This window comes from Dermacentor silvarum, chromosome 1 (assembly GCF_013339745.2).
Source record: "Dermacentor silvarum isolate Dsil-2018 chromosome 1, BIME_Dsil_1.4, whole genome shotgun sequence".
Classification (NCBI taxonomy): Eukaryota; Metazoa; Arthropoda; class Arachnida; order Ixodida; family Ixodidae; genus Dermacentor; species Dermacentor silvarum.
The window spans coordinates 126,990,151-127,008,694 of record NC_051154.1 but is presented as its reverse complement, the minus strand read 5'-3'; the positions used below and the strand labels follow the sequence as shown (position 1 = coordinate 127,008,694).

The following is an 18,544-nucleotide window of genomic DNA, read 5'->3' as shown; positions in this document are numbered from 1 at the left end:
TGGGCCAAGAAGGTCGAGCCAAACACGAAAGAATGGTTCGGCGGGAATGTCTATAGGATGAAGGAGACCGGCAGGTAGCATAGCTGGCCTCTTGCGGCGCTGGCATTTGTCCCAGCTAGCGACATATCCTTGGACGGAGTGATAGAGACCAGGCCAGAAGAAACGGCACCTGACGCGATCATAAGTGCGGGTGACACCAAGGTGACCAGCAGTGGGCTCATCGTGAAGCTGGCGAAGGACAGCTGACTGCAGATGGGCAGGCACGACAAGGAAGCGTTCAGGGCCCTCAGGAAGCATATTATGGCGGTATAAGGTGCCGTCCTGAAGGAAGAACAAGTGGAGTGAAGGGTCGGGTGTGGCGGAGTTCAGACGGTTGATGATAGACCGAAAAGGCCGAGTCGCGACGTTGTTCGTCCCGTATATTAACGAGGTCCGAGATAGACAAGACGCAGGCGTCGGTGTCTTGCTCGTTGACGTCAGGGGAATCCACGGGATGCCGTGATAGACAGTCGGCTTCTTGGTGAAATTGACCGGACTTGTGCACCACTGAAAACGAGTATTCTTGGAGGCGCAGAGCCCAACGACCAAGGTGGCCTGTAGGGTCCTTGAGCGAAGAAAGCCATCAGAGGGTATGATGATCAGTTACGACGGTAAAGGTGCGGCCAAACAGGTAGGGACGAAATTTGGCGACAGCCCAGACAAGAGCAAGACACTCTCGTTCCGTGATGGAGTAATTCTACTCCGGTGCGGACAGGAGGCGGCTAGCGTACGCAATAACACAGTCGTGGCCGCTCTGACGCTGAGCGAGGACGGCACCGATTCCATGGCCGCTGGCATCTGTGCGAAGTTCCATCAGTGCAGTCGGATCAAAATGCGCTAAAATAGGGGAAGTCGTGAGGGCATCGATAAGCGCCGAAAAGGCAGCAGCTTGGGGTGAGCCCCATGTAAAAGCAACGCCTTTTTTTAGGAGCGCAGTAAGGGAACGCGCAATGTCGGCGAAATTACGAATAAAACGTCGGAAATAGGAGCAAAATGCTATAAAACTGCGTACGTCTTTAGCCGAACAAGGAATAGGAAAATGCTTCATGGCGCGAACTTTTTCAGGATCGGGTTGGACACCAGTCGCGTTGACGAGATGGCCAAGGACGGTTATTTCACAACGTCCGAAACGGCATTTTGAGGCATTGAGTTGGAGATCGGCATTGCGGAATACCTCGAGAATGGCGGAGAGGCGCTGAAGATGGCTGTCAAATGTTGGCGAAAAAAAAATGACATCGTCAAGGTAGCACAAGCAGGTTAACCATTTCAAGCCACGAAGAAGCAAATCCCTCATGCGCTCGAATGTGGCCGGCGTGTTGCAAAGACCGAAAGGCGTCACTTTAAAGTGATAGAGGCCATCGGGAGTTACGGATGCGGTTTTTTCGCGGTCCAGTGGGTCAACAGCAGTTTGCCAATAACCTGAACGAAGGTCAATAGACGAGAAATATTGGGCACCGTGAAGACAGTCGAGCGCGTCGTCGATACGGGGCAAGGGATAAACGTCCTTTTTCGTGATCTTGTACAGGTGTCGATAATCAACACAAAATCGCCAGGTGTTGTCCTTTTCCTTGACCAGCACAACAGGAGTGGCCCAAGGACTCGAGGACGGTTCGACAAAGTTCTTGGCCAGCATTTTATTGACTTCCTTTTGGATTATGACGGGTTCCGCAGCGGAAACACGATAAAGGCGCCGATGAACCGGTGGAGCATCCCCGGTGTGGATGGAGTGCTGAACAACTGTTGTCTGGCCTAAAGGGCGATTTTCGAGATCAAAGATATCGGAATACGACTGCAAGACCCGACGAAGATCTTTTGCTTGCGTATGCGGGAGGTCGGCTGATATCAATTTTTCGAAATTTCGAAAAGCGACGAGGTGGCTGGGAGAGAGCCGGAAACAGTTCGAAGGCCGTCGACGGCTAACACAGACATCGCGCAGTCCTGCAACGACGACACGGTGGCAAGCGTGATACCGGCAGGAAGCGCGTGGGTAGAAAGGCCGAAGTTTAAAAGAGGCAGGCTGGTTTTGTTGTCGCGTACGGTAACCGCAGTGTGCGGGAGGACGACAGAGTGCATCAGGACCACGTCCAGAATCGGGGAAACAACGAATTCATCATCGCACACAGGAGGAGAGGGACTTAATGGGACATACGTGGAGGCTTGCGGTGGCAGGTGGAAGAACTCGACAGAACATAAGTGGCTGGGAGTGTCCGATAGTACGTGGGCGTCAAAAGGAAGTTCCAGTTGAAGGACACCTGTGGAGCAGTCGATAAAGGCTGAGTGCGTCGAGAGAAAGTCTAGGCCGAGGATCACGTCGTGGGGACACTGCGCAAGCACGGCAAACAAACCAATGGTATGATGGCTAGCAATGCACACTCGGGCACTGCACATTCCAAGAATGGCAGACGAGCTTTCATCAGCGACCCGTACTGTGCTCTGAATTGTGGGCGTAATCACTTTGCGGAGCTGAGTACGGAGAGCAGCGCTCATTATTGAAATCTGCGCTCCGGGGTCTATGAGGGCCGTAACGTTCACGTCGTCCACTTGAATGTACAGAAGGTTTCGGCGCGTAGGTACAGTCAACAGAGGATTTGTATATCGGGTCACTGATGCAGCGTCACCTCCAGGAGCTGCACGGCTTAGTTTTCCGGAGCGTAGCTGCCAGGCCGTGCAGGGGACGATGACCGGTATGGTCGCGGCGATCGAGATCGACGGCCTTCTGGGGACGGTTAGCGGCTAAAGCTGGAGTGTGGAACGGCGACATCGGAAGCAGAGGAAGCATGTGGATCAGAGCGAGGGGAAAACCGTCGCATGTTGCCTCCAGGACGACGCCAAGATCCAGTGCTCCAGTTTGAAGGCGACGACCAGCTACTGCGGCAGTGACGGGCAATGTGTTCAACGCAAGGGCAGTTAAAACATATGGGTCGGTCGTCTGCCGTCCTCGAGTCAGCCGGGTTTCTGTAGCGCGAAGGGTAGACCTGGTTCTGGGTGACATTTGCAGGGCTACGCTCGGATGCACGGATGGAACAGACGGCCGATGATAATCCCATGTTCGCGAACTCCTGGCGGACGACTGCTTGTATGAGCGACACGGTGGGCAGGTTGGCTGACTGAACGTCTGGAAGAACGGCTGTAGGAGCTAGTGCTTCGAGTTCGCGGCGGACAATGCACGTTACATCTTCTGACGCTGTAGCCTGTATAGGCGTCGGTGGGTCTTCACATGATGAGTTGGCAGCGGTGTTAGGTAGCCGAAGGAACTGGCGGGTGATGCGGCGACTCTTCGCTTGTTCAAAGCGCTGGCATTCCTTAACTATGGCGTCGACCTTCGTACAGTCCTTACATACAAGTAGATTAAACGCGTTGTCGGCTATTCCTTTCAAAATATGCGATATCTTGTCATCTTCGGCCATTTTTGCGTCAACTTTTCGACAAAGGCCCAGTACGTCCTGTATGCACGAAATGTACGATTCAGTGGTCGTCTGGACACGAGATCCCAACTCCTTTTTAGCGGCCTGCTGTCGGCCAAATGATCTGCCGAACAACTCACGCAGCTTCGCCTTGCAAGCGTCCCAACTTGTAAGATCTTCATGCGTCCGGTACCACACGCGTGCCGTTCTTCAGATAGAATACCGTGTTGGCTAACATAACCGTGGGGTCCCACCTGTTGTGGTTGCTGACGCGTTCGTACATGTGAATCCAGTCTTCGACATCCAAGCCATCTGTGCCAGAAAAGGTTCCCGGGTCTTGTGGGTGCAAAATAATCACAGGAGCCGCTGGCTGCTGCGCCGTCGGCACTTCACTGGTCATCGCGGAGCAACCAAACCGACGACAGCTTCGAAGTTCCGTGCTTGGTTGACGGAGCCGGCACGTTGGCAGGTTTACCCAGCACCTCCACCAAAAGATGTTACGGGGATAACGTTTATTTAGGAAGTATTTTTATATACAAGGTTTGGACAAGCAGCGGCGACGGATGCAAGGCTGTCGCGCGCCTATGGCTCCTTCGTCGCCGTCGTCTTCGTCCGACCGACAGTAGCAGCCGCTCCAGTGTCTCGTGGCACTATATATATATATATATATATATATATATATATATATATATATATATATATATATATATATAATCTCGATAGTGACCATTCTTCATGCGCATCAAGATCCTGCAAGGCACCGAAAGGCATTAATAGAAGCCGGTGATATCGCTGACAGCATCCAGTGATATACCCTAACACACAGCGAAATATCCGCAGACATACGCTCTCGCTTTTCCGCCTGGGTCGATATGTGTCTGCCGTGGCCATTAATCTAGCACCCGCGACATCGGTGTCAGCGCACTGCCTCAGCCGTTCTTTCGGCTCCGCAGGTCCCTGAGGGGCTGAGACATGGCCATCGATAGGTGCCAAGACGCGCCTGGCCGTTTGAGCGATTTTTTCTGCGATGCGAGTGATACGAGATAGAACGTCGCGTGAAGGAAGCGGCGCAAGTTGTCCGATGAGAATGGTTTGATAAGAACACAATGTCATGAAGCCGCAAAGTGTTGCTATAACTTATTGGTCATCCTCGCTACACAGAAGGTCTTAACTAACAGCAGTTCCAAGAAAATTTGTGATAAAGATCCGGGACAGTGAATGAAAGAGTGAAAAGGGGACAGTGAGTGAAATACAAAAAAGTAAGGGCAGGAGGGGGGGATGGGATGGCAAATACGTAAAACCGAGTGACAACAACCTGCCGGACTCCGTTCGCGCAGTCTTGCAAATAAACAAGCCAAAAATACTACCTCCACTCCAACCCCCCCCCCCCCCCCCAAAAAAAAAAAAAAAAGGTAAGAAAGAAAACTCTACTGACGCAGGGCGTCAAGTGTCACCGGACAATCACCGTGCTCCACACGTAAGAGGCAACGGTCACGCAAGAGCGTGCTCAATCCCGACGGCAGCGCCCGCATGTGTCGAGCCAGAATCGCTGCCAATTCGCGGTCGCACCCACGGCGCTGGCGCACACGCAATGCTGCCGCATAAGCAAAAAACAGTCGCTTAGCGTGCAGCGTGACCATTTTTTCTTTGTTTCTTATCCCTTTCTCCCTCTCCGCTTTTTTTTTTCTTTCCTATGGTCACACCAGAAAGCGAGACACAGGTTGGTTAAACATAAATGTGGCGAGATTTATGCGCCGCCTTTGTGATTCACGCGCTCCTTCTTTTGATCATCCGTGTCCTCTTTGCGATACACGTTCTCCCCTTCGTCATCGCAGGACTGCCAAATAAGAGGGAGCTGTGATGTGAGGGGAGATGGCGAGTGGGGTATAGAGAGAGAAAGGTGGGGATGAGGGGAAGGGGAGAAATTGATTTGCGCCACGTTCGATCGCAAATGGAAGGCTTGTAAGGATGAGTCACACATTCAAACTGTTCTTCTCCCCCAATTCGTGGCAGAGTACCTGCGAGGCAAGCCAGGGTAGGACACGCAGGGACGAAAAAAGTAAATGAAAAGACAAGAGGCAGAGCAGTGAACGCGCAGGCACGCCCAGACTTTGTTTATCCTGCTCTAGCGTTCTGACATCACATCGAGCGCTCGTCGTCCACATGGAAACAAAAGGTCTGCTTTGACTCACCGCCGCCTGCCGAGAAACAGAAATGGCTCACGATAGGTGAGAGAGTAGCACCGACGTTGGTTGAAACTAAAAGACTAAAATTTTCACGTTTCTTTAACTATATTACTCGGAGATTTTATGCAGAAGTTGACAGGGACAGACAGCATCGAACATTTAAATTTGACCCGTGAATGGCTTCGTCTGCTAGACCCATTGCCCCTTTACGTGAGTTGGGGCTGGAAGCACAACGAATGAATAATTACTTACAAACATCGTCTCGTTGTTTGCGCTGCTTGGGTTCAAAAATAGCGGTATGTGAAAATTTTAGTGACGCAACTGTAGAACTTGTCAGAGTTTCAATACGCGTCCGCGTGAGTTCCACTCATACTTTGCATAGCTCACGCGCGATTGCGAAATTTTTGCATAGTGCTGAAAGAGCCCATCTTCGAAACAAAGCGGACATTTCTCGTTTGTAGACACTTGATATGCGCCTGTGGAGTCGTGCAAGAGCCACACACAGAAAAAGTACATGTCCGAAAAAATGCCCAGTCCAAGCCACCATGAGGGTATGCATCTACAATTCCTCCCAGCTCACGTCGTGGACATGCTGGGAACAGAAGAGCGGGTAAAATCGTCCTACAAAGACGCTTGCCAATGAAAATGGATCGCTGTTTCAATACTGCGCTATCGTGGGGGACCTGGACGCGTGCAGAAAAGCTTAACTTACTGTCTTCTAACTTCTTTGTGTTTGTGGTGTCACATTAACTTGCTACGTTCTATCAGCAAAGACAATAAAACACACACACGCACACACACACACACGCACACAGAGAGAAAGAAAATATATGCGTCTGGGTGGTTACATGGTAAACATCGCAGTCTATTCGGGCTTCGTGCCTCGAACCGAATAAAAAGCCAATTTAACAGCGCAGTCGAAGGGCACAACTTGTGAAGAAGCTGTAGTTGCAGCTGCAAATTGCAGCTTTTGTAAAAGCTGCACTGTTGTAGCCCAGCTTTTGTGAATTTGGCCTTCGAGGTTTATTTACTGTCCTTGTGTAGTTTAATATGCATAGGTTAATGAAGCGTGAGAGATAGTGTGCACGTCCCTGCGTTTCACACCTAACTATGAAACTTTCTTGCTAAAACACAGAGGCGCTGCACGGGAGAACGCAAAACCCACACTCTCCTGTATACTAAAATCTCTTTTTTTTTATTCTCTTAAATAATTCTCGCAGCAAAGAAAAAAAAAACATTAATACTTCGCTAAAGCTCTGTTACAGATTTATACAGCATTGAGCACGTCTTCAGCTTGCCTTTTTATTTATTTCTTGAAGACATAAAGACGTCACCCACATGAAGACAAACATAAACACATAAAGATGTGCAGAACGACTACAGCTGCTTTATTAGTTTGTTTCTTTTTTCGGTCGTACAGAACTCGACTCCAAGGCTCCTCAGCCGCGCTTAGCTGCTCTTAACGCTTTAGTTCGCAAGCGCAATGTACGGCCTCAGCGCTCGGGTCGGTCTTAGCGCAGTGAGCGGAAAAGCCGGGCCATGTGTTCAGCATGGACGCGTACAGGGCCACACAACGCGTCTCTATCTGTCTCCGGCCGAGCCTCAATCTCGCCGATGCACGGACATGATCAAGGAGAGGAGAACGGGGGTCGAGCGGAAAGGTGCCGCCTGCTGCAATGCCGAAATGCTCGGGGCCGACCCGAGGGTTGCGGCCTCGCGGGCCAAGTGCGGGTGTGCTCGCCCGGCCTTCGGCGCTCGTCGGCCATTTGTTGCGCGTCTAAACGAGGAATAATGGAGCGCTCCCTGGGTGACCACTCCGTCTCGTCCAATCTGCGGCCGCGGGACGAGGATGGACGTTGCAGCGCCTCGCAGGGAGAAGAGGCCCATTTGTTACGGCCCCGGGGTCCCACAGAGGAGCCCCAGAGACTTGTCGGCCGGTCAAGCAGCCATTGCACCGAGCACGGGGCCTGGGCCCTCGCGCGCCGGGCGCGCATTTTTCACCACACTCGGAACGACCCGGCCGCGGCGCCTATCTCTCGCGTTCCACTGTGAGATCGAGAAGAATCCCCGCGCGCTCTCCTGGCCCCTCCTGCGCGGCCCATGTCCGCCCGTTTTCTCTCACGCGACCAGGGACCGTGCAGCGTGTTCTCCAGTTCAGGAACGCGTACACGCGCTCCTAACCATTGTGACGCACGCACGGCACAAACGGACGCCGCGGCCTGATTAAGTTCCCACTAGTTCAAAGCACAGGCTACGCGCGCACGGGTCGCTTCCTTTCCACTGCTTTTTGAGCGCTTCTGAGCCATGCACACTCGCGCGAACGTGGTTTGCGAGGCGGCATGCAGTGGACCGTTGCCACTTCCTGAAAGAAACTTCGAGCTGTATATGTTTTTGTTTGCGCTATGACGCCTAATGCTCCTTTCCTTCACAATGCCAACGAGAGTATAGTGCATCGCGTCCAAGATGCGTTTGTCGCAAAAAAAAAAACACAAAAAAAACTAAACAAAACAAAAGGGAACGTCATCTTTTTAACGTAATTGCCGCGACTGTAATTTCGGTGTTTTTTATTTATTATTATTTTTTTAACAGCGAAGCTATTTAACCTGCACGATTACCACGTTTGCGACTACAGTACCTTTTCAAGGAGCTGAACCTGCATTCACGAAGCATGTCTGTAAAGTTATCGTTCAATTGAAAGGCCAACGCGCAAAAGGGGTCTGGTGAATGAGTGTTTATTGCGAATCTATGCTCAGACAGCAGTATTTTTAACACTATAAGAGTCATGAACCGTACTGGATACATGCATTGTTACTTACCCGACTCACACTTTAGCAGTTTAGCAATGTGTGTAGGCACCTATTTCTTAGCATCTGCATATTTGAGCTGCAGGTCTAATGAAAAAAAAATCTTAATAATAAGATCTGGTGTTTTACGTACCAAAACCACGATATGATTATGAGGCAAGCCGTAGTGGGGGTCTCCGGATAAATTCTGACCACCTGCGGTTCTTTAACGTGCACCCAATGCACGGTACACGGGCGTTTTTGCATTTAGCCCCCATCTAAATGCGGCCGCCGCGACCGGGATATCCTGGCCTAATGAGCGGTATTCATTAGAGAAGAGTGTTTTGAAGGCATAGAAAATCATATGTGGTCCTTTATGGAAACGATAATTTTATGCCAAGTTACGCAGAGTTTCTTTTTGTGACCTTTCCATGAACCATCTAATTAATTTCGAGTTGCTGCCAGGGGCATTTCAAAAACATAAAGAAGGTAATTCTTTTTTTTTTCGAATCATAGCGTGCATATGTTTGCCAAAAGCCGCTACTAATTGCCGATGCGTGAAGAAAGTGGCATTTTTTAAAATCTGCTAATACTGAAACTCGTTCGCACTCATGATTAAATCTTCGCACGCGATATGCTCGTTTAGCAACGCTTAACAAATCTATTCATTGCCTCGCGTGAGCGCAAAACATACAACGTGGGCGAAAGGAATTTTTAGAACCAAGGGAACTTGATTTTTAGTAATAACTCCATGAAGCGATCAGACAATGAAGGCAAGGACATCTCGAGCATAGAGGAAATTAAGAGAGCTTTTATTCGCAGCTTTTTGCGCCTTCTTAGTGACCCCAGCCCCCTTCTTTTTTCTCTTTCATTTTTGTCGTTCTCCTTCTTCCATTCCTTCCTAGAATTGGGCCAATCAGCCATCCTGGTAGCATAAATGGTTAATTCATTAATTGATCTACGGCGATCGCGGTCACCACGTCCGCTTCCTTCGGAATTTAGTTATGTACGTCGTTCGGCTCCCAACCCAGAAAGCTTCCTTTTCATCCTCTTTCATTATTTGATCACGAAGCGCTTTAGTCAACTTCGACTCGGTCAAGTTCGCAAGAACCTCTTTATTATGACAGCAATTATATGGACACTCCAAGCGGATTTCTGCCGTCGGCGTCGCCGTAGTAGTCGCCGTCACCGTGAGGTTCCGTATAAAGTCCAAGGGTGATAAAATCATCGCCGCGTGCCGTATGCTGTATGTGCGAGTGAAAGCGCGCGTGCATGGTGGAGAGCAACCACGACCGTCGCGCGAAAGGCCGTGGGGGAGGGGAGGGAGGGAGGCGTCGTTTAGCTGCGCCACCAACGGCGCAAGGGGAACTGGCAACTCAGTCTCGCACGCAAAAGGAGGAAAGCGGGAAGGCAGCGCCGGAGGGAGTGGGTGCGGCTTTAACTCTGCCCGCAACTGCGTACTTGTACTTTGCGCGGCTGCAGGCGGTCGCCCGCACCGTATCTTGAAAGCGATCTGCAGACGGCTCATAGCTTTGTATTCGTTGTGCTTTCGCCGCTCAGTTTCTGTTGAAGCGATATAGACCGCACGAACCTTCGCTCGCTGCTGCTGCTGCGCTTGCTCATGCCAGCGTTTTGACAGCGGTTGTCTGCGGTCGTCGAGTGGAATCTATTCATGTTTGCTTGTGCGCACTGATACCATGCTTGTTAATTCAGTTCGTAAGCGAATGTGTCCAAGTTTATACAGCCAATAAAACCACTATCCTTACTCCGTATAGCTCTCTACTAATTTGCTATCGCAATGGATGCTTCGCCTTTCGGGCGAACTTGCGACTTTTTTTGATCGGCCGGTAGCCTTCAGCCTTCACTAATAAGACGTTCGATATAAGGATTGTCCGAAGCCTGTTCTTACGAACAACTCTACAGTTCGAAGTGGTTATGAATTCAGCATACCGTTAAAAAAAAAACATTCACAAATACACACACAAAAACATGCTTTTCTTGTCTTCGTGTGTTTATTATTTGGTCTTACTTATATATTTTTATTCTTTCATTCTATTCTTACGATGTCAAATGCTTGAGTACAGTTCTGCCCTTCAAGGCACCTTCTTGCGTTATGCTATATGGCTAATTATGTTGCGTCGCCAGCGGCCTTCAGACGCTTACAAACTGGCAGCATAAATTTTCGTAAACTTGCTTTTAATAATTTTTTAATATCGTGCTGCTCCCCAGACGCGTATTTGAGAGTAGCTTATCGTGCTTTCTTTTTACTTCATTAAATAGTTTTTGTCGCACATTAACCATCCGGGCCCATGGGAAGAATTCACAAAAAGCTCTCACAACAAAATTATTTGTAAGAAAAATTTCCACTCATATTATTGCTGCTGGACACACTACCAGGGAAGCTATGCTCATAGGAAAGTCACTGTCCCGAGGCAAGCGACTTGGAAGCGCGGCGAGTACGGTGTTGAACTGAAGCGGTGACGAAACGCTGCCCTGTGGGACACCGCACTTCACAGTGCGGGATTCACTCGTTATTCCTCCGACACGCACTCTCATACGGCTCTCCCTATAGCGGAGCAGACGACAAGAATTTCCCACAGTTGCAAGAGCGAAAATAATCACCTTATGCGGAACTGAGTCGAAAGCTTTCTGTATGTCTAGGATGAGCATAGGAGGGCTTGTTTCCTCTAGGAAATTCAAGCGCTGAGACAAGGTCTGAATTGCTGTCCAGAGCTGAACGGCGGCAACGAAAGCCACTCATGACATCACACAAAAAAAATTCAGCGCCTCTAGCTTGACGTCTTGGCGAAACAGGACCATTCCCACCATTAACTTGATGACATTTGAAGTTAGGGATATCGGCCGGTAGTACTTGAGGTGTCTTGCACGGCGCCGGGGCTTTAAAATCCGGATTATACCACGGACGATTTCCATTCAGCAGGGATTACACCGGTTCTCCATACTTCATTATAGTTGGCCAATATAACGTCATGAAAACTCCTATAAATGTTCCGCAATGCTTGGTACGTCACACCGCCTTCACCTGGGGCAGTGCGGCTTTGGAGAGGCTGAGTGCGTGTCGCAGCTCCTCAAGACTGAAGTTTGCCTCGCCCATCTGGCAGTCAGGACCATAGGAAGCAGTTATGGTACTCTGACTTGATAAAAATGGAAGGTCGTCATTTGTAGTGTCAAAGGAGAGACGAAAAGGTCTGCAAATGCCTCCGCTAGCATTTTCGATGACTGGCCACTTGCTATGCACAATGCAGCCGTACTATTCTTGAGGAGAGCCTTCAGCATGCGCCATACACTTCCAAAAGCACTTCCAGTATGCAGCGAACTACATAAGACTTCCTAGCTCTTGCGACGGAGCTGTTTTGTATGCCGCCGTATGGCTCCATCAATGCGGTTATACAGAGTCCAGGCAGTGCGTCGTTTAGAGCGCTGTGCCCGCCTATATGCGCGGCGTCGACATGCGCGGAGCTGCAAAAGCTTAAGATCGGGGTTTGGTTTGATTATACTCCATCGACGTTGTACTGTCGCTTGCCGTAAACCTCTGGAGGGTTTCCACCTGGGCTTGTTGGTTTTCCATTAAGAACATGTAGCATTGCGCGTAAAAAACATGGACAAATTATTATTATTATTATTATTATTATTATTATTATTATTATTATTATTATTATTATTATTATTATTATTATTATTATTATTATTATTTGGTATGCACACATATACACACAAGGACGCGAAGGAAATAGGGACGGAGCAAGCTGACAACGGCCACCGAGAGGGGCACAACGCCTGCCTACTCTTTCAGAAGGACGGGAATAGAGGAAATGAAAACACGAGGAAAGAAAAGAGGAAATACAGAAATGACAGAGACACAGACAGAACAAAACAAAACACAAATAATGTCTATAAACAGGAGGCCAAGTTAGTATCTTTCAGAAATGTTAGCAGGGCTCGATGGGCCTAGTCACGTCGACCAGCGCACCCCCTTCGCAACAGGCAATCGTCAAGGGTCGCACATTGCTGTCCAATAAGTCTATATTCCTTAATTAGCAATGCGCGCTGCGCAACGAATGTGGGACACTCTAAAACAAGATGTTCAAGTGTTTCACAGAAGCCGACGGGCTGTCCACACGTCCTTGTCGGTATAGGCGTACGCGCACCAACACAGATCCAACCCTTAACTTATATAACAGTGCTCTAGCACGATGGGGTAAGCCTCGGCCACGAACACGGGGAGGGAACTAACCGTTTGCAAACAAACATAACAATGAAGTGCCAACTTGTTATTTACGTTGTATAGCATTCTCGTGGAGCCGGTCGGAGTGCAAGGGACCGGTTGTCCGGCATAAAAACGCTTACATGATGAAGGTATCTTATATACTGTGCCTACATTACATTACATCACGAATTCGTTTTGGTGATTTTTGACACGTGTTTTCTTTTCTTTCCAGTTCGGGTTTGTCGTTTTGCAGACTTTTGCAAGTTTATTCGCCGTGGAAAACACGACTCTAACGTTAGCTTTTTGGGCGATCTTCTAAATGTTGTAAGACACTTTATGAATGTATGGAATTACAGTGAGTTTTCTTTATTCTTTCTCCATCTCTTGGGAGGTGGGGTGCACGGTGGCTCGCTCATCAGTTTGTACAGATTGTCTGGAGATGGTGCCTCTGAGATCAGCTGACGGAACTTGTGCCAGTTTCTCAATATATAGACGGAAATCTGGCAGCCCGCAGTATGTGTTAGTGTTAACCAAATGCGCGATCTGAGCCCCACGCGTCAGCTTCGCATCACCAGGCCAAGCACACATCTCTCGTTCTTATCGCAAGGTCTGTTGTGGAACGCTCCTTTCATGTGCCTATAAATATAGGTGAACCATCATACGGTATCTGCAGATCATTCTTGATAATAAGGTCGTTAATCTTTGTCCCCCGACTGTCTTAGGGACGGGAACACCATCGCATATATATGAGCATTAAAATCTCCGCATAACACAGACGATACATCACACCAAGAGACTAAACGCTCAAGTAGTAAGGTTTCTGAATAATGTGCAGGCCAGTTGTATATGCTTACCACTGTAGTAGTTACACCCCTTCGGCTCACAGTAAGACCTGTACATTCAACGTCATCATCACAGATCTCGTCTGTGTCAAGAACCGTGAAATCAAAGTCAGCGCGTACGTGTACTGATGCTTTTGACGCATTGCGACGACTGGATGATCGGCCGTTGTCTGTGAGGGTGCTACTTGAAGACCGTCCCCATCGCTCGTCGGCCCACAAAGCTGTAAAGGCACTGTTGTCTTTCTTGAGGGCGACTGGGCTATTTGAACGCCTTTGAATTGCTCAGGCCCTCCGTATGCTTGCGCGAGCTCACCGTGTCCTTCCCCCCCCCCCTCCTCCTCTCTCTATCTAATCTTTCGATTCCCTCTTTCCCGTCCCCCAGGGTAGGGTAGCCTACCAGACGCATTTCTGGTTAACATCCCTGCCTTCTCTCTTTCTCTCCTCCTCCTTGAAGCATTGCGCGTGTGCACCGCGTCCACACACTGAAAAGAGCCGCAGGCTGGTTCCGTGCATCGAGTGTTACTGTGGGCACCGACTAAGCCTGGCAGTCGATATTCACCTTTCATTACGTTAGTTTTCTGAAGCTCTATAACATATGGTGGAGTCTTCATAGCGATGACTCGAAGAACTCGATCAGCGTGCCGTGGTCGCAGCTACCTGGCATTCCATTGCAGCACAAAGGGGCGAGTCTACTGACAAGTGTTGAGATTATTCCGGTAAAACGTCTAGTGAAGGCCGTCGACGACTAGAACGACGGCCTTCAAACGTTGCTCTGCTGCTGACACTGCTGGGGCGCTATAACGTAAAATGATTCCAAACTGTTTTGATTCCAATTTCTGCAATCAGCCTCCACGATTGGTCAAAACATTTTCGGGAAGCTCCCAACTTCGCCTGTCTGTCACGCGACGTCACGAAAACCGCGATAGCTCCCCATCTGATATAACGTGTACACGCTGATTGTGCATGATTAAACCGCACAAAAAATAATCATTGCGTATTTGACGCCTTTTCACCATTAGCCCTCTGCTATTGGTCCAATGTTTTCTGGCTACGCCCACTTCGCCTGTATGTCACGCGACATCACAAAACCGCGAAAACTCACCACGCCAAGTGACGTGTACGCAAAAAAATGCATTAAAATGCCGAACAAAACTGAAATTTTTTCTGAATGGCCACAGACTGCCCCGTTCCGAAAGGAATAGAAGATGGCTGCCCGCCGATCGCTCAGGCCCTCGCTACTCGCACCTGCCGGTGAGCATGTATTTATTTGCGCATGATAAACCTTTTTGCGTGGCAGTAAAACGTTATCGAGCCCTGTCGGCATGTTACGACATCGCTCTGCAAACTCTTCCTTGCTGAGGATCCGTTTTAGCGGCATTCTTATCCTTCCATTGCACGCCGCCGCGATTTTCGACCAGCCACGGCAAGCTAAGTAAGGCGAAGCGGACCAATCGGAGAACCCGGCACCACCCTCCTCATGCGGTTATCTATTTTCACTGAGCTGGCTCGGCCCCATCGAAACCCTCTCCACTAGTGCGTGCTCCTCGCCTCCTGTCAACCAATTAGATAAGAAAACCGCTGAGTGTAGGCAATGGTATTGGTTTTGAAAGCGAACAAAGGTGACCTCCTATACATGAGGAGAGTGTTTGATTGGGTTGTTCAGACAACGCTGCGGGTCACCGCCCGATGCTTGTGTCGGTGGCTACGTAAATTTGACGTCAGGAGATTGGAATAAAAACAGTTTGGAATCATTTTACGTTATAGCGCCCCTGGTGTCTAACGATCGGCGATTTGAGATCGAATGATGTTGACAAGCATCTTCAGAAGATTTAAAGATTGCGCGTGAAAGCTCAGAAAGCTCAGAATTTGTTGCTTTGCAAGTAGTAACCGCCCTGCTTATACGCCTTTGAGCAAAGCCGGGTATCTCTGAAAAAAGAAAAATAAATAATGCAGATGGCTGGCTGAGACCGATTTAGGTACTGTGTTCGAAATGTTATCCACTGTGGTCGCAATCTTTGAAGAAACTTGTTCCGACGATTTCGATAACAGCGCTGGCCACGATGACTCTGAAAGGCAGAAACTTCGCCCAGCCCCCTCCCATCTTTTTCGATGCGTTGTGTCGTTGTCATTATTTGAACGCGCTGTTTATTACAGCCGTGATTTGTGGTGCGTATCAAGAAACTACCAAGAAAATAAAATAAACTTTCTTGCCGAGGCGGGATTTAAACCCGCATACCCCCGGTCGCAAAGCGAGCGTCGTAACCAATAGGCTATTCACCGTTCATCCTCCCTCCGAAGCCTTCCCAGTCTAAGAGTTTGAATACTCCTTCTAAGCATGCAGTGAATAGCATTGAAGATATTACGTCTCCTTGCCTGACCCCTTTCTTGATAGGTAAATTTCTACTTTTCTTGTGGAGAACCAAGATAGCTGCGGAGTCGTTATAGATATTTTCCTAGATATTCACGTATGCCTCCTGTACTCCTTGATTACCCAATGCCTGTATGACTACTGGTATCTCTACTGAATCAAATGCCTTTTCATAATCTATGAAAGCCACATAGAGAGGCTGATTGTACTCCGCAGATTTCTGGATTACCTGATTGATGACATGGATATGATCCATCGTCAAATATCCCTTCTTGAAGCCAGCCTGTTCTCTTTGTTGACTGAAGTCAAGTGTTGCCTTGATTCTATTGGAAATTATCTTGGTGAAATTTTATACAATACTGAAAACAAGCTAATAGGTCTGTAATTCTACAATTCCTTAACGTCTCCCTTCTTATGGGTTAGTATAATGTTGACGTTATTCCAGCTCTCTGGTACACTTGAAGTCGTGAGGCAATGCGTATAAAGCCTTTTCATAAAGGGTCGGAAGCTTTTAAACCATCATATCTCCTCCATCTTTGATTAAATCGACTGTTATTTCATCTTCTCCAGAAGCTTTTCCCCTGGCCCTGTCTTGCAAGGCCCTTCTAACTTCATCACTAGTTATATAAGGAGCCTCTGTATACTGTTCATCACTACTTCGAATCAAAGTGGCTTTGCTGCTCGTGGAACTGTACAGATCAGTATAGAATTCTTCCGCTGCTTTTACTATGTCATCGAAATTGCTGATGATATTACCCTGCTTATCTTTCAGTGCATACATATTTTCTTGTCCTATGCAAAGTTTTTTTCTCACTGATTTCATGCTGCGTCCATATTTTACTGCTTCCTTAATCTTTTCTAAGTTATAATTTCGAATATCACTTACTTTCTTCTTGTTGATCAGTCTTGATAGTTCAGCAAATTCTATCTGATCTCTCGAGTTGGACATTTTCATGTTTTGTCGTTTCTTTATTAGGTCCTTTGTTTCTTGGGAGAGCTTACCTACTGGTTGCCTTGATGCCTTACCTCCCACTTCAATTGCTGCTTCTGAGGTCAGCCTAGTTACGGTTTCATTCATTACCTCTATGTTGTCTTCATCTTCCTGTTCTAAAGCTGCATATTTGTTTGCGAGCACCAGCCTGAATTGGTCTGCTTTTACCCTTACTGCGTCTAGGTTGGCCGGTTTGTTTTTGACAAATTTTATTTTTTTTTCTCTTCAAATTGAGACAAATCCTAGACCTCACTAACGTATTGTCACTGCACTTTACCCTACCTAACACTTCTACATCCTGCACTATGCTGGGATCGGCAGATCTATTTCCATGTCTATGCTATTATCTATTTCATTCCTTGTTTCTCCGTTAGGGCTTTTTCAGGTCCCCTTCTTGTTGCCGCGCTTCCTGAAGAAGGTATTCATTATTCGGAGCCTATTCCTTTCCGCGAATTCTATCAACACCTCTCCTCTAGTGTTCCTAGAATTGATGGCGTCGTTGCCAATTGCTTGCTCACCAGCCTGCTGTTTCCCCGCTTTTGCATCGAAGTCGCCCATGACTAAAGCATATTGAGTTTGCACCTTTCCTATCGCTAATTCAACATCTACAAAAAACTATTCTATTTCTTCATCATCGTGACTGGAGGTTGAGGCATAGGCTTGTACTGCCTTCATTCTATATCGCCTATTCAGCTTGATTACGACGGCTACTACCCACTCATTAATGCTATAGAATCCATCAATGTTGCCGCTGTGTCGTTATGGAGTAGAAATCCTACTCTGAATTCTCTCTTATCTGGAAGGCCTCTGTAGCAGAGGACGTGGCCGTTAGTCAGCACTGTATAAGCCTCACCAGTTCTTCTAACCTCACTAAGGCCAATAATATCCCAGGCAATGCCTGATAATTCCTCGCATAGCCCTGCTAAGCTAGCCTCACTCGATAGAGTGAGCGTGTTGAACGTTGCCAGGTTCAGTTTTCAGTGGCGGCCTGTCCTAAAGGAGGGACATCCTTTATCTGTTGCCAAGTGCTCGCCATTACAGTTAGAGCACCGATATGTGTGACTTTCACATGAATCTACATGGTGATTCCAACTGCATTTGGCACAGACGAGATCTCTGCTGCGAAAGCCCTGAACATGACCAATCTTAAGACATTTATGACACTGTAAGGGCCTTAGTGCAAAAGGCCGAACAGGATAGCACACAAGTCCATCCTTTATATGACTAGGCAGCTTTCCACACGAAAACAGTATCTTCATACACTTTGACGACCCGAGCCTTCGAACGCTAATTACTTTGCATGGTGGCTCGCAAACGGTCATGCTCTTAAAAACGTCGTCTTTGAGTTCAGGTATAACACCAACACCAGCTGCTATATGCGCACCCTGGGTATGTAAGGCCGTGTGTGGACACCACAGATTTCAGACAATCCAAACGGAGTGTGCACCATCTATAATCTGTTGGGTCAACGGAAATGACATTTTCCAGGAGTTCATGTGAACCTCTTATAATAATTAGTCCATGGGCAAGTTTGAAGAAGAAATCATTAAGTTTCTGTCAGGAGATAGCATTAAGGCTTACGCCGCTGTCGATGGGCATGAAAGCTACTGTCGTAGTCACGATGCTGCTGTATATAATAGTCGCTCCCCTTTAGGGTGATGCCTGAGACGTCCGTCTTGAACGATGGTGCCTGGCAGGCATGA

General features: G+C 48.3%; 1 protein-coding gene across 1 annotated transcript in view; it reads right to left on the bottom strand.

Moving 5' to 3' along the window:
• Nucleotides 1–17,399, bottom strand: part of LOC119457789 (hemicentin-1-like) — a 125,752-nt gene extending 108,353 nt beyond the window's left edge. Inside the window, exon 1 of the mRNA XM_049668342.1 lies at nucleotides 17,360–17,399. Within this exon, the coding sequence (XP_049524299.1) occupies nucleotides 17,360–17,399 (40 nt within the window). The remainder of the gene's footprint in view (nucleotides 1–17,359) is intronic.
• Between the last annotated feature and the right edge of the window lie 1,145 nt (nucleotides 17,400–18,544).